The sequence below is a fragment of the Gorilla gorilla genome, chromosome 16 (genome assembly GCF_029281585.2).
Source record: "Gorilla gorilla gorilla isolate KB3781 chromosome 16, NHGRI_mGorGor1-v2.1_pri, whole genome shotgun sequence".
Classification (NCBI taxonomy): Eukaryota; Metazoa; Chordata; class Mammalia; order Primates; family Hominidae; genus Gorilla; species Gorilla gorilla.
In genome coordinates, this window is record NC_073240.2 from 45,833,047 (window position 1) to 45,853,765 (window position 20,719).

The 20,719-nt window shown below is 47.1% G+C and overlaps 1 protein-coding gene across 1 annotated transcript in view; it reads left to right on the forward strand.

Annotated features, from left to right (window-relative positions):
• The first annotated feature begins 735 nt into the window (after nt 1-735).
• SORD (sorbitol dehydrogenase) overlaps nt 736-20,719 on the forward strand; it is a 52,258-nt gene continuing 32,274 nt past the window's right edge. The window contains exons 1-2 of the mRNA XM_031002493.3: nt 736-1,464; nt 18,560-18,593. Of these exons, the coding sequence (XP_030858353.1) occupies nt 1,399-1,464; nt 18,560-18,593 (100 nt within the window). The 5' untranslated portion in view covers nt 736-1,398. The remainder of the gene's footprint in view (nt 1,465-18,559; nt 18,594-20,719) is intronic.

Genomic DNA, 20,719 nt, shown 5'->3' on the forward strand with positions numbered 1-20,719 from the left:
CTCAGAGAGTAAAACCTCACTGTTTCTCAGAGGGCTGAGAGGCTTGAAGGAAGAGTTTGGGCAGAAACTCTGCTTTGAATAGAAGCAGCAGATCCAGTTGAGAGAAAGAGGTTCACAAATTCCATTTCATGGCTTTTTTTTTTTTTAAGACAGATTTTCACTCTTGTTGCCCAGGCTGGTGTTCAACGGCACGAGCTCAGCTCACTGCAACCTCTGTTTCCCAGGTTCAAGCTATTCTCCTGTCTCAGCCTCCCGAGTAGCTGAGATTAAGGCGCATTGCCACCATGCCCCGCTAATTTTTGTATTTTTAGTAGAGACGGGGTTTCATCATATTGGTCAGGCTGGTCTCGAACTCCTGATCTCAGGTGATCCACCTGCCTCGGCTTCCCAAAGTGCTGGGATTACAGGCAAGAGCCACTGCGCCCGGCCTCATGTCTTTTTTATACTTAAGCACCAGGCCCATGTAATGATGCACGAATTCATTCACTCCTACTCGTGCCAGGCCCTTTGCTGGGGGCTGGAGACAAAGGGCCGACGTGGACGCTGCGTCATGGTAGCACCTGTCTCGCAAAGTGCACACCATGCTCCACCCACAGCCTCAGCATTCTCGTTGCTAGGAATATGGACCCTCGGGCAGCACCTCAGACCTAGACCTACTGTATCAGCATCTCGGTGCTGGTCCTGAGAATGTGCATTCTCAACAGCTCCTCACATTCCCCACCCCAATTCTTCTGCAGCTAACGTTTGAGAGCGCTGGTCTGGTGCCTACTGCCTCCGCAGGCGGTTTTCAGGGCAGCCGTGTGTGCTTGGATGTGAGGCGGAAAAAACAGCGCGCTGCAGGGCCGGCGCGGTGGCTCACGCCTGTAATCCCAGCACTTTGGGAGGCGGAGGCGGGTGGATCACGAGGTCAGGAGATCGAGACCATCCTGGCTAACACGGTGAAACCCCGTCTCTACTAAACAAAAATACGTGGTGGCGGGCGCCTGTAGTCCCAGCTATTCGGGAGGCTGAGGCAGAAGCATGGCTTGAACCCGGGAGACAGAGCTTGCAGTGCGCCGGGATCGCACCACTGCACTCCAGCCTCGGCCGACAAACAAACAAACAAACAAACAAAACAGCGCGCTGCAGATGGAGCCAGCACCCGGGCTTCTCGCTCCCAGCCCCCTCCGGAAGCCCCGCCCCGCCTCCGGGTCTGGAGGAGGCCGGGAAGCCCCGCCCCTCCACGCTAGAGCCGCCCAGGCTGGCACAAAGGAGGAAGCCTAGTCCCGCCCCTGCGTGCGGCGCTTCTCCCAGGCCCCACCTTCCATCCAGTGCCCTGGACCCTCGGCTGGGTAGCGCCACCAGAGCGACCAAACGTCCCGCGCCTTCCAGGCCGCACTCCAGAGCCAAAAGAGCTCCATGGCGACGGCGGCCAAGCCCAACAACCTTTCCCTGGTGGTGCACGGACCGGGGGACTTGCGCCTGGTAAGCTGGGAAGGAGGGTGGGAAGCATACCGATCCTGCCTCACTCTCCTCTGAGCCCAGCCACAGTCCTGGCTTCCCACTTACAGCCCGGCGCCGGCCCCGCACCTTAAGCGCCCTGGCTGCCCAGATCCCAGCTGGTTCCCCTCGGGGTGTGGGGGCAGCAGGTAGTGGCTGTTGCGAAGGGCAGGGATCTAGTCGTGTGCCTCCCGGAACCTAGCCCCGTGGCTGGCACGTGGCCGGTGCCCAGGACGGTTGCAAACTGTTTGAATGAAGCTTTCTCTCTCCTTTGCCAGCTGCAGATTCATAGTCCAGCCTCTTGTCATTGACCTTTCCAAAGAAAATGCTAAGGCTGTCTGAATTATCGGGGCAGACCGTGCAGAGCAGAGAAAGGGGGGCCAGAGGACACTTAGAAACAGCAGAACTTGTATTTAACTCCCTTGCTTGGGACTGATAAACCTCCCTTGCAGGATTATGATGATCACAAGAGTACTCAGCACTTAGTACGTGCTCAGGAAGTGCCAGCTCCTTCTCCTTTCCTTACAGTCTAGGCCTCCATCTCCAGAACCCCTGCTGTTCCCCTTGCCTGTGCCAGACTTGTGGATCTTGATAGCTCCCTTGTCTGTAAGGCTCCTTCTCTCCCTAAGACCCTGTCTGGTTCACTTTCCAGCAGTTTTTCTTTCCAATCCCGTGCCTCTGTCCCTTTAGGAGCATTCTGTATGTGTGTCCTCTGCCTTAGACCCTGCCTTTTGCTCCCTGGCTTGTGGCACCAAAGTTTAGGAAGTGGCTGAGTCAGCAGCCTAGTCATGCCAAGGCTCCCTTGACAAAGTCCCTCTCAGATGGGCCTGGGATGGCAGTGGGTATGTGGGACGAGTGCCAGCCATCTCTGCTCCCCTGTACCTCCTTTCCCTCAAAGTACATGCGTCAGTATGGAAACTGCAGTAATTCAGAAGCTTATCCAGATTAGCAGTTCTTGACTATTTAAGAATCTGTGGTGTCCCCTCCACAGAATGCAAACAGACTGAGTTTGGCAACAATTTCAGATTGTTCAAGGACTCCCTTTAAGCCCCTCTAAGCCCCTCTATAGAACCCTTGTCCCAGCTGACTCTCCATCTCCTCAGTTGAAGAAAGTGCCATACCCAAGGTGATAGGTTTTGTTAGTTAACAGAGCCACGACAAGGACTCAGATGTTCAGACTCCCCATTCTAGTGCTCATTCCACTCTTTGGAGCCTCCACCCAAGGTCCTGAATTAAAGTGAGGCTGTTAGTGTTTACTGTTGCAAATGCCAGATGGTATTATGAGTAAGGGAAAGTGGTCCAGCTCTACCCAGCTTGCAGAGTGATTTCCAACTCAGTACTTCATTCCACAAACATTCGCTCATGAAAGGGTGCCTGCCATGTGCCAGGCACTGGGCTGAGGGCCCAGAGAGGAGGACACAGCCCCTGCTCCCAAGTTTACTGAGGGAGGCAAACAGATAAAGTCAACAATTATGACAGAGCCCGAGGGCTTTGATGGAGGCCTCTGATGGAGGCCTCAGAGAGAAAAGACCCCACAGGGAGGGGCCCTTGGCCCTCTATCTGCTCAGAGCCTGCTTAAAAGTCATGCACCTAAGGTGCAGAAACACAGTTAAGTTCTCCTTCATCTTACCTCAAACTCATGGTCTTCCACTGCTCAGGCAGACTACCTCTACTATGGTTCCGTAGACAAAGCTTTGAAGATTAGAGCAGCAGCGAACTAACCTTGATCTCATCAGCTTTGCATCAGAACCCACTCTCTGACTGGATTAGGGGCTAGGTTGGGGTGGCTGTAACCTGAAGTATTTAGAAAATAGGATGGGCTAGAGAATTTCACCTTTGGTTGTGTGCTGGAACACTAGCTGGGTAAAAGAGTTCAGAGGAGGATTTAGGAAAACACCTAGGCTCAGTTTGAGAATGGGAAGTGGTAGCATCATTTACTAGTCAGAGTAGATTAAAATGATGAGATCAGGTTTGAAAAGTTGAGTTTAAGATGTCTCTGGAGGCCAGGTGTGGTGGCTCATGCCTGTAATCCCAGCACTTTGAAAGGCCAAGGTAGGCAGATCGCTTGAGGTCTGGAGTTTGAGACCAACCTGGCCAACACAGTGAAACTGTCTCTACTATAAATACAAAAATTAGCTGGGTGTGGTGCAGCATGCCTGTAATCCCAGCTACTTGGGAAGCTGAGAATCGCTTGAGTCTGGGAGTCAGAGATTGCAATGAACTGAGATCGTACCACTGCACTCCAGCCTGAATGACAGCAAAACTCTGTCAAAAAAAAAAAAAAAAAAAGATGTCTCTGGGACAGGACACAAGGTGCCTTTGAGAAATTTCCTTGGGTGCAGGGGTCTGTAGTGCAGGGATCCTATCTGGGGTGGAAATGTAAACTCAGGAGTCCTTTGCTCCTCTACTGAGCAGTACTGCAATGCCCTGCCACCCAGGAGGCATTTGGAAATGTGTCAGGGAGGCTTGGTTGTCACAATGACTGAGGAGCACTACTGCGGACTTTATTCAGTTCATAGCGCTATCTTGCACAACAAAGAGTTGTCCTGTCCCAAATAGTGCCCTATGGGGAATTATGGATGGCTGAGCTTGCCTGGGCTGAGTGAACCATGTAGAGTGAGAAGGAAAGAAGAGGAGGACATTACCCTGGAGAGAGCCCCAACACTGGAGGGGAAAGGGCAGAAAGAGTTGTCAGCAGAGGAGACCCACTGTGCTGCCTCAGGTGCACCTGCAGCTCAACACAGACCTTCTGGGCCCTCGCCACTCCTTCTCAGGCATGGTCTTCCACCAGCACCTCCACAGTGCCCAACCCGGACCCCGAGTGTGGTATCACTGCTCCTCCATCTTTTCCTTAAGACAAATAGGCTCAGTGGCTTGGGTTTGGGGTCAGTAGTAAACCAGAGATAGCAACTAGGAGGAACAATCCTGGGGAAGCTTTGAGGGGAACCACCCATTTTCCTCTCTGCAAGAGGACCAAAATGAAACCCAGGATTTCCTGGGCTTAATAAATTGTCAGCAGATGCATTTTGGGGGGAAAAAAGCCTTGGTTGGATATGAACTACAAAAAAGATAAGAGGAAGTGGGGAGAATTTGACTGTTTTCTTCTTTTGATGTAAGACCACCAGCCACAGATTAAAAACCCTTCCATTTCTGGCTGGCTGGGGAAATGCAGCCCAGCAAACTGTGGCCGGTTTAGGTATACCGGGGACAGGGTCTGCTGATAAAATGGTTCAGTGCCTCAGGAACTCCTATGAAGGGAGTTGTTTGGGGAAACTCTCATTCCTAAAATCTTTTCAAAAAATGTATAAATTTTCAAGGGAAAAGTGTATCATTTAACTTACATCATTTGCTTTCCAAAAAGTGTATAAATCATTCCTAAAATCTGAAGCAGGTTTCCAAAGCGTTCTGAAGCAGGAAGCAATGTCTCAACCTTTCCCAGTGCTGCCATCCTACTTGAGATAAGGCCAGGAACCAGCCAGCGTCCGGGGCAGTGGTTCTGTGGGGGAATGCGACCTGATCCACTTTACTTGTCCTTTAACTGGCAGGAAGGAAACCTACCACACAGCCTCCCTACTGCCTAAGGAGACTGCACCATTCTCTTCTTTCTTGATGTATGGCTGCAGGGAACAAAAAATTAAACTCCTCACCTACTAATTAGTTAATGATCACCTTGACCACAGCAAGGAGGAGCATTTATAAATTGGGTGGTAAGTCAGACACACACTAAGACCAGTGGTTTTCTTTTATAGATAGGAGAACAAAACGAAACAACAATCTGAGACTTAAGGATTTTCGCTTTTCCCTTCATTTTGAATAGAGAAAGTTTGAGAGTTGGAGGGAGGAAAAGGGACTGTTGACCAAGTTAATGTATAAAGAAGCAAACAGTGTCAGCTTGCTGGAGTTCTCTCTAAATGGAAATAGTATGAAGTTCCCAAACCAGGCTGGGGAGCCAGAGTGGGGTTTAGTCCCCTTCTACTGCTGCTAGTTGTGACTCAACAAATTATTTTCCACTTCAACTTCCCCGTGAAATGGGGATAATGGTAGTATTCATCTCTGGTTGTATGAGGATTCAGTGGAACCAATCGTGCGTGTGAAAGGCCTAGCACAGCATCCAGCACACTGTTAGTGGTATGTGCTAACTGTGGAGATAAGCAGGAAGCCAGAGCCTCCGAGGACGGACACTTAAACCATATCAGCTTAAAAAGAGGTGGATGGAGACCAGGGCCTTCAAACACATGAAGAGTTTTCCTAACCAAATTATTATAATGTGGGCCCAGGCAATAATCTTGCTTTCCACTGTATTTACCAGTTTAATTACTGTATGCCCCTTTGATCAGTCTGTAGAAACCCAGAAGCTTTTAATTAGGAAATGAATTATGGATTCATGAAGTTAGAATATAAAATAGTCAAATTAGTTTTTACCCCATAGAAGCTATGTTTGGTGGTGGGGGTGGTGGGTAGCTTGTTTTTACAATGTAGGGTTCACTCGAGTGGTAAGGAAATGAGGGGAATTAATATGTTGACTGCCTACTGCATTCCAGGCATGTACTGGGAACTTTAATACAGGGCTTTACAAACTGTCCACAATGAAGGACCAATTTTACTTTTTCCAGTCGGCCATGGACTGATATGTTTGCATCAATATATTTGAATGCTGTGTCATGTCAAAATGCTATAAACAGCCAGGCACAGTGGCTCATGCCTGTAACCCCAGCACTTTGGGAGGCCAAGGCGGGCAGATCACTTGAGGCCAGGAGTTTGAGACCAGCCTGGCCAACATGGCAAAATCCTGTCTCTACTAAAAATACAAAAATTAACTGGGTGTGGTGGTGCATGCCTGTAATCCCAGCTACTCAGGAGGCTGAGGCACGAGAATCACTTGAATGGGGAGGCAGAGGTTGCAGTGAGCTGAGATCACACCACTGCACTCCAGCCTGGGTGACAGAACAAGACTCTATCTCAAAACAAAAACAAACAAAAAAATTCTATAAACATTTCTAAATGCTCCTCTCAATTTCTGTACATTGCATTACAAATCAGTTCATCAATCACCCTCTGAGTGCACTTGATCTCCCTTCTTCCTGAAAGCTGGCTCTTCCTTCAGGCAGGAGCATCTGAACAGGGAGAAGTATAGGAACAAAACAGGCTCCATTTCCAGGAAACAATACTGTGGAGGGGATGTAGGCAGATTTTTGTTATGATCAGCTATATGAGGAGACAGTAAATTAAAGGGAAAAATAATAATTTCAGAATGATGGGTTAATGTTGTTTAATTATAAAGGGCAGAAAAAATAATACATTGGCATCAAGTTTAAACATTACTCGGAGGTCCATGAAGATATTTCTTGAGTTTTTGTCCATTGAGGCAACGTATTATACCTTACGTCAAAAGAATTGCTTTGACCTAAGCATTTTTAAATACTTATTTATTTTTAAAAATAAGATAAATCTATATCTGTAATACAGCACATTCAAAATGTCTGTACTTTACTGTTAAGATTTTGGGATGAGAAGCAGATGGTATAATGAGAGGGCATGAACATGGGCAGCTCAGATGGTCCTGGGCATCATGTCTGTTTCTCTGAGCCAGCTGCTTCTATGTGATCAGATTAAAGGGGCTGATAGTCATGAAGCAGGAGCTGGATTAAACCAGATTACCCTGATAGTGATGAGATGCAGGCCACTTAACCCTTACAAGTCAGAGACACTTGAGAGTGAAAAGAGAATGTGAAAATCCTCCAGAAAAAGAGAAATTGGGTAGCAGTAAGTAGCCCAAAGAAGCATCTTTCTTGCTTTTATCTTAATTATGTTTTAACAACAAAACAAAACCCAAACTGGACATACCATTTCAAATTCAAAACAGGAAATTAAATCCAGTAAACACTCCCACCTCCACCAACAGCTCTGGAAAGGCAATGCCTTTGTCTGTGAAAGACCATGAGGCACAAAGGTAGCATTTTCCTCTCAAAGTGATGCAAGCTTTTTCTTGGCCCCTTCGCCAGACCTGTGGAGTACTGGGCCTACCGTGCTCAACCCCTTGTGGGAGGGAGCACATGAATGAGTGAGTGCAGGATCCAGCCAGCTGCTCTAGGCACTGACACAGGAGCAAGCTCCTTGAGGGGAATGCAGCAGCACCCAGGTAAGGGTGTCCATGACCCCGAAGCCCCAGAGGGGCTGTTACAGTGCTCCTTTATTTCCACCATCTGCAGATGATGCCATGTTAGCAGCTCAGTTGGCCCCTTGCCTCGCTGCATGGGGCATGCCACTGGTGAGGGGCAAAGGGCCAGTTTGACAGCCTTTTCTGGGTACCTGTACTTGGTGGGCCCTGAGCTCTTGTCCAGTGTCCAAGAAGAATGAGGTCACGCAGATGATTGAAGGATGGTGAAGGTGGAGAATTTTACTGAGCAATGAAAATGGCTTTCAGCAGAGAAGGGAACTGGAGAGGGGATGGGAAGGGCAGGTCATCTTCCCAGAAGTCAGGTTGTCTCCTCCCCGAAGTCAGGTCATTTCCCCTTCTACCAACTGAGTCTGGGATCTTTATAGGCACAGGATAGGAAGTGCGTATTGATGGGTTTGTGAGTATGCAAAAAAGGTTAACGTGAAGACACCACGCAAAGGTGGGCAAAACAGTGTAGAAAACTACTTAGGAAAGGTTAGGTATATGTAAAATAGGTGAAGGGTGGGGATCAATCAGAGGAAAGCGTCCAAACAGGAAGACAAGTTCTCGATCCAGTCCCAGGATTTAACTTGTAGCTTGGCTTTCAGGCTTTAAACTGTCTTCTACTTGGAGGTGGAATTTCACTGGGTACCCACCCCTATCTGCCTAGGCATTTGGCCACCTCCTTTCACTATCAAAAGCAGGAGAAGAAGCAAGCAATATCACAAATAGGATTTTACCATTCCATAAAAGCAGCCCTATTCTAAGGGGAGACCCTAGAATTATGGATGTAGGGGAAATTTCTCTTTAAAACTGCACAACAGAAATTAAGAAGGAGGAGAAATATGTACACGTAGATACAATATTAGCATCTAACTTAGAAGTCTTTTAGTGTGGCTGTTGAAGCTGGCAGTTTTCCCCAAATCAGGTTTGCACTAAGAACATTAATTACCAGGGAAAATACATTCAAATTTTGCAAAGTAATATTCAACTCAACAATTTTAAAAAACACGGAAATATTCACTTACATAGACCTGAACACAGTGAGCACTTATCAAGATCACGAACAGACTAGAGCATCTGACAAAGCTCAGAGACTTAGAATTTTTGCTCCATATATAGAACCATTTAATAAGATCATGTATGGTTATGTTCATACACTTTGAATTTGGAGGAAATTTTAATATATTTATCCCTGATGAAAATTAAATAGTCCTTAACTATCCTGTGTGGATTCAATGCTAGGTGCTGGAGAAGTGCAAAGGAGAGAAAGGAGTCACCTCTCCAGGGGGGAGGCTTCTTGCAGGAGATGATGCCTGAGCACCAGTCCGAGTAACCAACTGCCTGTTGAACAGCTGTCATGTCAGGTTCCAGCCTACTTGTGCTGACTCCGACCAGGAGCCCAGAGGTTTCACAATAATTCAATGGCCAATTAAATGTGAGGCTTTCACATACCAACAATCACGCAAATATATTCAACACACACAGGCAGTGATAGGGGAGGTCGGGGCAGGCATGGTGGTTCACACCTGTAATCTCAGCACTTTGGGAAGCTGAGGTGGGAGGATCACTAGAGGCCAGGAGTTTGAGACCAGCCTGGGCAAGATCTCGTCTCTACAAAAAATGTAAAAAGTAGCCGGGTGTGATAGCAAACTCCTGTAGTCACAGCTACTCAGCAGGCGGAAGTAGGAGGATCGTTTGAGCCCAGGAGTTCGAGATTGTGGTGAGCTATTAATGTGCCAGCCTGGGCTACAGAATGAGAACCCATCTCTTAAAACAACAACAACGACAAAAAAAAAAAAAAACGGAATGAACCATGGCAAGTAGCTCCAGAGATCAGCACGCTGACTGATGAACCAATTTGGATTTCCCTTGAAACAACAAAGTGGGAGGAGTGTTGTTGCTGTTCTTCTCCCAGCAGAGCTTATGGCAGCCTCTGTTTGTGAGGAGGCCTCAGAGTTCTCACGGGCAGAGCTTCTACAGGCTCTCAGCCATGGTCACTTTCTTTGCTGTTTTTATACCCTGCATAGGAATGTCCATTGTCATAACTTAGCCATCTTTTGGCTTCACTTTCTTATTTTATTTTTTAAAATTAATTTTGGTGACAGGGTTTCACCATGTTGCCCAGGCTGGTCTGGAACTTCTGAGTTTAAGCAATCCATCTGCCTCGGTCTCCCAAAGTGCTGGGATTACTGGTGTGAGCCATCCCGCCTGGCCTTGGCTTCCCTTTCTTATCAAGTTTTGGGGTTGCCTGGCCACAGCAGGTGTTGTCATCTCAGTCCTACATACATATGCTTATCACTTTGAGCAGTCAGCAGTTTCACTGTGAACTGAGTCACTTATCATTGTGACTCCATTTTGTTGGTGGAAACAACCCAGATGTTATTCAAGTAATGAACATTTTTTAAATGTGGCATATAGATATATAATGGAATATTATTCAGCCCTGAAAAAAAGTTTTGTCACATGCTGTGTTAAAAATAAACCTTGAGAATATTATGTTAATAAAAACAAGCCAGTGACAAAGTGACAGATAGTGTATGATTCCACTTATATGAAATAAGTAGCCAAACTCACAAAAAGTAGAATGGTGTTTGTTAAGGGCTGCTGAGGGGGTAAAATGGGCAGTTGTTACTTAACAGGTATTCAGTTTCAGGTTTACAAGATGTGAAATTCTAGACATCTGTTGTATAACAATGTGAATATAGACAACAATATTGAATTATACACTTAAAAAGATTTAAGATGGTAAATTTTATGTTATGTATTTTACCACAATATATTTTTATAAAACAATAACTAGAAGAAAAAGAAGACTCCATTTTGAGACATTTAGAATCACAAAACATTATTATATATCAATAGCCCTACCTGGATGTCCCAAGACACCTCAGTCCCAGCATGTCCAAACCTAAGTGTCTCGTAATTCTTGTAGGAATTCAGAAGTCATCCCAGATGCCTCAATTCCCACCTCCTGTGGGATCTGAAAGAAGGAGACGGATTAGGCAATGGGAAATGGGTGTAGTTGGAGGTGAGATGGGGGTGTGGTGGCCACCAGGTGAGGGGTTTAGGAGTCTCCAGGGTCACTGGCGACTTGACACAGATTTGCATTTCAGCAAGATTGTTATCAGCAGAACAAAGTTGAATGGAGCCAGGAGAGCTTGGGCTGGAGACCAGCTCATTGGACCTTGGGAGGACATTCTACCTCCTACTTTGACCTCAAGTTTGCCAGGACCAACACGGCTAGAACAAAGCCTCTCATGACAAAATAGCCAATTGGGAAACCTTTGAATTTTCCTCCCACCCTTAAAACACCCTTCAGGCACTCAAGGGAAAGGGAAAATGGAAGAGGAAAGGAAGAAAAACAGGGTCTCTTGCGCTCTGCAGATGTGCAGGGCAGCTCTCCACAAGCCCACAGGAGGCTTGGCAGCAGGGAGCAGGTGACTGCTGTGCATCTGGGATGAGACCAGCACCTTCCCCACACACTGCTAGCCGTCACCCACCCTAAGACAGTGGGAGCACATTGCACTCTTTCCACAACTGGCAGAGTCAAGCCTAAAAACTGCTAGAATCCCTTCACTTTCTTCCAAATGCCAGCCTTGTAAAGAGTGGTCAGATTTTCTTAATGTTGATATGAAAACCATGAGAATACAGTTGTCCTCGGTATCCTGGAGTAGGGGAAGGATTGGCTCCAGGAACCCTTTGTGGATGCCAGAATCCAAGGATTCTCAAGTCCCTTGTATGTAATAAAATGGTGTAGTATTTGCATATAACCTACATGCATCCTCCCATCTACTGTAAATCCCCCTAGATTACCTCTAATACCTAACACAATGTAAATGCTCTGTAAATAATTGTTATACAATATTATTCATTTGCATTATTTTTTATTGTTGTATTGCTGTTTTTTATTTTTTGAATATTTTTGACCTCAGGTGTGGTTGAATCCAGGATGCAGAACACAACTTTTCCACAAAATAATTGAAAATACTTGTCAAAAGATAAAATGACTGCAATTTAATTTAAAAGATTTTCTTTGGCTTTATTTGCAATTCTAGAATTGGGAAACACTTCATTCCATAAAATAGCCTGTGTTCCAGTGAGGTAAACAGAGGAGGTTGGTTTTACAAACAGAAAAGAGCTAAAGAAAGCAGAAACACAAGAAAAAGCAGATTGGTCATTTCAGTTATTTTCCTTGTAAGGTGGGAACAGGGAAATAGAACAACAGAAAAATAACTGATTGGTTAAGATCAGGTTTCTTTAGGTCATTATTTTTTATTTTTTGGTAAGGATTAAAGTAGAGGGAACTTTATTATCATGCTGACTGAAATTGGCCTGTTTGGGACATTTGGCTATTATCTCTCCTGATTTCTCTGAAGGTCATATAAGAACTTAGTTTTGCTTTGATGATGTGGAACTTTAGTATGAGTGGCTCCATTTTGGGTTTTTAATTCTGTTCTCTTGGGGCCCTGTGCAGGAGCAAAACAGTGGCCTCCTGTAATTTCTATTTAACATGCTTTACTCTTATCAAAAGGACAAGATTGTCCAGCGTTGTTTCAACCACAGTGTGAGCTAATTATGGAAAAAGAACTTTGATTTTACTTCTTTTGTAATAAGAGTGAACGTATTTACTGAGTCGCCATTCCCTTTCATGATTATCATTATATGAAGGAGGAAATTGGGGCACACAGGGGTTACATAACTACCCTGAGGTCACGCAGCTGGTGGGGGAAGCCTGGGTTGCATGTTGACAGGCAGTTCCAGAGTCTGAGTTCACTGTGCCACTCAGGTTGGCTGGGGGAGGGAAAAGGCATCTTCCTTCCATTTCTGCTTGTGTTGAGGCCGTTGCTACAACACAAGCAAGACGTGTTGAGGGAATCAACTCAGTTATGCAGGTGGAAGTAGAGGAAAAGGGACCAATGACGACATAGCTAGAAAATATATATTTAGGCTAATGTAAAAAAAATGTATTTAGGAAAAGCAAGATAACATTTAGCATGTGAGAGGTACCTGAGATGATTCCATGTCCTCACAGAGAGTACTTCCTGAAGTATTTCCATGAGTTGCTTCAGGAGTGGGCTGGTAGGGCAGCGGGAGCAGCTGAAGGGGATAGAAGGTGAGAGGTGACAGCGTGCTGGCAGTCCTCACAGCCCTCTTCGCTCTCCGCGCCTCCTCTGCCTGGGCTCCCACTTTGGCGGCACTTGAGAAGCCCTTCAGCCCACCACTGCACCGTGGGAGCCCCTTTCTGGGCTGGCCAAGGCTGGAGCCGGCTCCCTCAGCTTGCAGGGAGGTGTGGAGAGAGAGGCGCGAGCGGAAACCGGGGCTTTGCGCCGCGCTTGCGGGCCAGCTGGAGTTCCGGGTAGGCGTGGGCTTGGCGGGCCCCGCACTCGGAGCAGCCGGCCGGCTCTGCGGTTCCCGGGCAATGAGGGGCTTAGCACCCGGGCCAGCGGCTGCGGAGGGTGTGCTGGGTCCACCAGCAGTGCCGGCCCGCCGGCGCTGCGCTCGATTTCTCGCCGGGCCTTAGCTGCCTTCCCGCGGGGCAGGGCTCGGGACCTGCAGCCCGCCATGCCTGAGCCTCCCCCCGACTCCGTGGGCTCCTGTGCAGCCTGAGCCTCCCCGACGAGTGCCGCCCCCTGCTGCACGGCGCCCAGTCCCATCGACCACCCAAGGGCTGAGTGTGGGCGCACGGTGCGGGACTGGCAGGCAGCTCCACCTGCAGCCCCAGTGCGAGATCCACTGGGTGAAGCCAGCTGGGCTCCTGAGTCTAGTGGGAACTTGGAGGACCTTTATGTCTAGCTCAGGGCTTGTAAATATGCCAATCGGCACTCGGTATTTAGCTCAGGGTTTGTAAACACACCAATCAGCACCGTGTGTCGAGCTCAGGGTTTATGAATGCACCAATCCACACTCTGTATCTAGCTAATCTGGTGGGGAGGTGGAAAACCTTTGTGTCTAGCTCAGGGATTGTAAATGCACCAATCAGCACCCTGTCAAAACAGACCACTGGGCTCTAGCAATCAGCAGGATGTGGGTGGGGCCAGATAAGAGAATAAAAGCAGGCTGCCTGAGGCAGCAGTGGCAACTCACTGGGGTCTCCTTCCACACTGTGGAAGCTTTGTTCTTTCGCTCTTTGCAGTACGTTTTACTACTGCTCACTCTTTGGGTACACACTGCCTTTATGAGCTGTAACACTCACCGCAAAGGTCTGCAGCTTCACTGCTGAAGCCAGCGAGACCACGAGCCCACCGGGAGGAACGAACAACTCCAGACGCGCCGCCTTAAGAGCTGTAACACTCACCGCGAAGGTCTGTGGCTTCACTCCTGAGTTAGCGAAACCACGAGCCCACCAGAAGGAAGGAACAACTCCAGACGCGCCGCCTTAAGAGCTGTAACACTCACTGCGAAGGTCTGTAGCTTCACTCCTGAGCCAGCGAGACCACGAACCCACCAGAAGGAAGAAACTCTGAACACATCTGAACATCAGAAGAAACAAACTCCGGACACGTCGCCTTTAAGAACTGTAACACTCACCGCGAAGGTCTACAGCTTCACTCCTGAAGCCAGGGAGCCCACGAACCCACCGGGAGGAACAAACAACTGCAGAAACGCCGGCTTAAGAGCTGTAACACTCAACGCGAAGGTCCGCAGCTTCACTGCTGAGCCAGCGAGACCACGAACCCACCAGAAGGAAGAAACTCTGAACACATCCGAACATCAGAATGAACAAACTCCGGACACGCCCCCTTTAAGAACTGTAACACTCAATGCGAGGGTCCGCGGCTTCATTCTTGAAGTCAGTGAGACCAAGAACCCACCAATTCCGGACACAAAGGGAGAGTATATATGTGATTAAGATATGTATTTCTGACTTGAAGTGAAATATTCTGGAAAACTCACACAACTATGGCAAAGAAGAATTACTCAATTCCTTTTTGCCCTCTTGTAGTCACTCATTAAAAGATAAGAAATTCGGCCAGGCACAGTGGCTCACGCCTGTAATCCCAGCACTTTGGGAGGCAGAGGCAGGCAGATCAATTGAGGCCAGGAGTTCGAGATCAGCCTGGCCAACATGGTGAAACCCCGTCTCTACCAAAAATAAAAAAAAATTAGCCACGCAGCGTGGCATGCACCTGTAATCCCAGCTACTTGGGAAGCTGAGGTGGGAGGATGGGAGGATCACTTGAGTTCAGGAGGTTGAGGCTGTAGTGAGCCGAGATCGTGCCACTGCACTCTAGCCTGAGTGCAGTGACATCTGACATCAGGGACGGCTGATGAGTTACAAAAAATAAATAAAAGAAATTCGTTTAGGAAACCTTTAATATGATTGAGATGACAAAACCTTTGGGAATGAGAAAAAAAGGAGCTGTGGAGATAAAAGTGAAAGTTCAGGATCTCAGAGAAACTAAGAAACTTTGGTAGATGAGAAATAGGATAAATGGAAGAGTGTCTGAGACAGAAAAAGATTAAGCAAACAGGATTGTGGCCAACATCATGGCAAGGAAACATGAAAAGCAAGGTTTTGAGCAACCATGCTGTAGTAACTTCCTAAAACATTATAGTCTCCCCAGTGTGCTTAGGGCAATATTTACAAACCTACAGGCTGATGTTAAAATGGTTTTGTGCTCAGGCAGCATGTCCCCTACAGAGACAAGAGGCAGGAGACAAGCCTGAGTTGTAAGAGTAATTAGAATCAGCCAGAAAAAGAATGGGAAAAGAAAGTTGGTGTGCAGGGAGAGGAATTTATTTGAACTTCTCCGTCAAGTGTGTTCTGCTATAGGCACAGCACAGGCTGTGGGCACAGCACCCTCTAGTGTCTGGGAGAGTCACTGCAGCTTTGCTGTGTGGTACGAGTACAGCTGTTCAGCTCTGTTAACTTGAACAAATATTTACAGTAGTGTTCTCTCTAGTGACCCAGGGCCTACTTGGTGTGCCTGACTGTTGTTCTAAGCTTTAGTCTTACCACCTCTCCACCTCGAAATGGGGCGTTCAGGTCTGGCCTGGCTGGAGGCAAGGCTATGAATTGTATGCTGTGGAACTGTCTTTCAGTGTCTGTGAATTTGCCTACTAGTGCCTTTAGCAGGGAGGGTGGGGTGCTCTCCCATGTTTGAAATAAAGGCCTTAGTCTTTAGTTTCAATTTAACCTGCAGTTTAGCATTTCACGCAGTATAATGCAGCCATAAAAAAGAATGAGATCATGTCTTTTTCAGGGACATGGATGAAGCTGGAAGCCATCCTTCTCAGCAAACTAACACAGGAACAGAAAACCAAATACCACATGTTCTCACTCATAAGTGGGAGTTGAACAATGAGAATACATGGACACAGGGAGGGGACCATCACATACCAGGGCCTGTCAGGGGGTGGGGGACAAGGGGAGGGAGGGCATTAGGACAAATACCTAATGCATGTGGGGCTTCAAACCTAGGTGACGGGTTGATAGGTGCAGCAAACCAGCATGGCACATGTATACTTATGTAACAAACCTCAGGTTCTGCACATGTATCCCAGAACTTAAAGTAAAAAAAAAAAAAAATCCACATGGTATAACAGAAGCATCACTTTACACAGCAGTCCCTGATGTCTGATGTGGGACCAGCAACAACTTTGAGGAAGGTTTTGGTGACAATCAGCTATCTTGAGGTGGCTATTTCTAGACTGATTACTTCCCTCCCTCCCATCCTCCCTTCCTTCCTTCCTTCCTTCCTTCCTTCTGATGTAGCCAGTCTAAATTATTAAAAGATAAAAAGACTCCCTTAAGCCCTTTTGCCCCCATCAGGCTGCTTTGGATGCAGCTCCACCATTTACTGCCTTAGTGTTACCATGGGTGGGTTCCTCAGTCTCATCACATGAAAAAGAGACAATAGTAGGATGTACCATGTAGGGTTTTTCCGAGTATTAAATGAGGTAATGCCTATAAAGCACACAGTACCTGACACAAAGAAGCCATTGAGCAATGTCAGCTAGGCAGCAATAGCATTAAAGCTTTGAGCTTTGTTTCACGGGAGAAGAGGTTCAAATTAGCACTGAGCCTCTTCAACAGAAAGGGCTGGTAACTTGACATAAGTGAAAACCTCTGACCTTCCTTGGAAACACTAGTTTGGATAGTGGTTATTTAACAAGTACAAACACTTGAGTTTAGGGACAAGCAGTGTACCTGATGCAAAAGAGATGGAAGGCATGCTCTTTGGCTTCAAGGTATTTATTATCTTGTTAGAAAAAGTAAAAAGCCACTGATCACTAAGCACAGTGGTAGTACCAAGCAGCATTTGTCTAGTGCCCTTTGGTGTTGTTTAGTGCGGTGGGGCTGCCTATGAAAGTAGCTAGATAGGCCCTTTTGGAAGGAGGTAAGCTTTGACAGTGCCTCCTTCCAGAGTTTTCTTCATGGGGCCCAGCTCTGACATACTCATCACTTGTTTGGCATCTCTGCACCACCCCTGAAGGAGAAAAGACATATTCCACCTTGGGGCTACAGTAGGGTACAGTGGAAGCAGGCTTCATCCACTCTCTGGTAGCATGACCTTGACCAAGTTATTTAACTTCGCAGCTTCGAATTTCTCATTTCCAAACTAAGTGCTATGGTGAGGAGAGAGTCCAGTCCACTGTCTGGCACATGGCAGGTTCTGTGAACATTTCCATCTCTCTCTCTTCCTTTTTTTTTTTTTTGAGACAGAATCTCACCCTGTCACCCAGGCTGAAGTGCAGTGGCACAATCTGGGCTCACTGCTACCTCCATCTCCTGGGTTCAAGCAATTCTCCTGCCTCAGCCTCCTGAGTAGCTGAGACTACAGTCGTGTGCCACCACGCCCGGCTAATTTTTGTATTTTTGGTAGAGATGGGTGTCACCATGTTGGCCAGGCTGGTCTCAAACTCCTGACCTCAAGTGATCCGCCCGCATCAGCCTCCCAAAGTGCTGGGATTACAGGCATGAGACACTGTGCCCGGTTACATCTCTTTTCTTGATTACCTTCAAAGAATAAAATGAACACTTGGATTTGGCCACTCAGTGGCCTTCCTTGTCACTAGGACTTTCCTAGCCCATTGACAATGAGGAAAGAAGGCTTAGTAAACCAACACTACTACAACTACTGCTGCTACTGCTGCTACTACTAGCTGTGAACACCAGAATAGCTCAGATTGCTTTTGAACCTGTGAGGGGGGCCAAAATGCAGGTCTTATGTGTTCCCAAGGGGCCCATCAAATGCCACATGGGAAGTTTAGGAAAAGAGGACCAGGTATCAGTCTTTGTGCTGATGTAAAGGAAAGAGGTTGGCAGCACAGACACTTTCTCCTACCTGTCTAGCGGGAAACATCCTCACGTGCAACTGTCAGAAATGCCTGCATCCTTTCCCTGGAGGAGTTTGTCAGACCAAACAAATCTGTATCTAAGAACATGTTTTTCCAGGAAGGCAGGATCTGATATGGATGGCAGATCTAGAAACCCAAAGATCCCTTCTGCCTAGAGTTACATGGACTGTGCTTTTTCCTTAGTCCTGGCGAAGTTGCACCAGTGGGTGGGATGAGGTCAGCAATTAGAGTCAGCTCTTCCTCAGTTAGGATTGGCCTTCGGCTTGTAGGCTGTTTCCCAGGGAGGGAACCCAGCGTCAGAACTTCATCTCACCCTGTGACATGTCACTACTGACAACAAGTGTGGTCTTCTGTATGCTCTGTGAGTATGCTGGGCATGCTGCTGTTGGGTCCGTCACTATGTTATGCAGAAAAGTGACGAAGGGCTAGGCAGGTGTGTGCAGCGTGCCATTTAGCGCATCCCCTCAGGCATGCACCCAGGAGCATGTGGTCTGAGCTTGTGTTAATTCTAAGAAGAAATAAACTAATGATGAAACTCTAATTGTTTTTAATGGAAAATGTTCATAAGGTGAAGTTATTATGCATGCTAAATGATTTTTTCAATTTTGTTTCTTTTAGGAGAACTATCCTATCCCTGAACCAGGTCCAAATGGTAAGTTCTTGGGAAACATGACTTATATTTTATTATTTCCTGTTGTTTCCTTTGGAGTCACATGTATATTGTTCCCTTACCTCTCTTTTCCAACTGTTTATTATTTTTGCATCCATTAAAAAACTATGCTTTTGTTAGGCTGAGAACAGAGTCTACTGCCCACAGCATGACCTGGTGGGAAGTTTATCTTGGCTGCTACATGAAATAAAAGAACAGTGATAGAATCAGAAAAATTACCGTACCAGACTGCTGACTTGTCCCAAAGAGTTTTTGATGTGAAGTATATGGACCAATGACAGAATTCTTCCTCTTTTGACCTAATGACAGTGTACCCTATCTACCAGAAGCTGCTGTTGGAGTCGCCAAGTGTCCTAACCCTAACGCAAACTTTGAAAAGGAGTGAGTCTACAGAACTTAATCTTTAGCAAAGGGAGCATCATGCCAGCTTTCCCCACTCCCCAGGAAGGCCAGTCACTAAAGTGTGGGGCAGCCCAGGACCTACTGTCCAGTGGGGGTGGGAGGTGCTGCATGGGGCCCTGTCCCCTGCCCTAATCAACCAAGCACAGAAAGTGAGTGAGCACACTGGGGCAGGGTTTCCAACACCTTTACTCCACTCCTTCCAGGCCTCTCACTTGCTAAGCCTGTGGGGCTTAGCTGACATTCTGATGCCCAAGGTGGCATCTGCAACTTCTCAGCTTTGGTTTTCTCACGTACAAACTGAGTGCTATGGTGAGGATAAAGTCCAGCCCACTGTCTGCACATGGCAGGTGCTGTGAACATTTCCATCTCTTTTTGTCTGTTGGCTCGGGCAGATCCCTGCTGACAGCTTTCTAATCCCTCCCATGCCTGGAATTCCACTTTGTCATAATCGTGCAGGACCCTGAAGTGAGGCTGGGGGCAATGGGCAGAGTGTCTGTAGATACCCTCCCCCTCTCACACCTAGACAGTCAGGTCCCCTCTCTGCCCTTGAGGAGTTGGGGGTGTCCTTTCCCACTTTGTCCTACCTCACACCAGAACCGCAGCTTCTGGGTGAACATCAGATCAAAGGCAGCTTTCCTGGTAGATCCACAGCTTTGCTACTGAAAGGTCAGTTGTGTTCTCGACTTGTAAGTGGTAAGAATACAGACTAGATAGAATGTAGCCATTCTGTGGGTGCTGAGTAAGTATTGTATAGTTAGGGTTCAAGGATTTTCACCAAGATACCATGTTCAGAGAAGTGAAAGGGTTACCTCACTGTGTCCTGAAAAGCTGACCGTTGATTCCAGAAGTGGCCAAGCGAGGGCTGTCTTGGACCCAGAGTACAAGCTTGGCTCCTGGTACAGCTTTTCTCCCTGAACCAGCATTCTGCTTGCACTCTCGTCTCTTGCTACACTTGCATTGGAAGGGAAAAGAGTGCATTTCAGCGAGTGTTCTAGCAAGTGAAATCTAATCTCTCGCTACCAATTGCTACTTCAAGAGAGGAAATTCTGAGATGATTTTCCTAACTCAAATGCCTTTTGCTTGCATTTGACCTGAGAATTCACCCTGCCATTTCTTACTCTTCACTAAAACTAAGGAGGAAGAAAGTTCTGAAGAGCCACCCCTGGCAGTCTGTGGCAAGTGCAGTGCATAGCAGAGATTTGGGTCTCTTTGTCTTTCTAAGGCAGAGTGTTTTTTTCAGGGAGGTATTCATAACCATCATCTCAGTCAGAGATGATGGTACTTATTGGTACTTATTTCACCAAAGGGGCTCAGTACCATCTTTATTTTAAACTTAGAAAACTGGCCAGGCGCGGTGGCTCAGGCCTGTAATCCCAGCACTTTGGGAGGCTGAGGCAGGCGGATCTCCTGAGGTCATGAGTTCAAGACCAGCCTGGCCAACATGGCGAAACCCCATCTCTACTAAAAATGCAAAAATTAGCCGGGCGTGGTGGCGCATACCTGTAATCCCAGCTACTTGGGAGGCTGAGGCAGGAGAATTGGTTGAACTGGGGAGGTGGAGATTGCAGTAAGCCAAGATCCTGCCATTGCACTCCAGTCTGGGCAACAGAGGGAGACTCTGTCTAAAAATAAAAAATAAATAAATAAATAAATAAATAAATGAAGGAAAGAAAACAATAGGCATGAAGAACTCAACTTGATAGTTC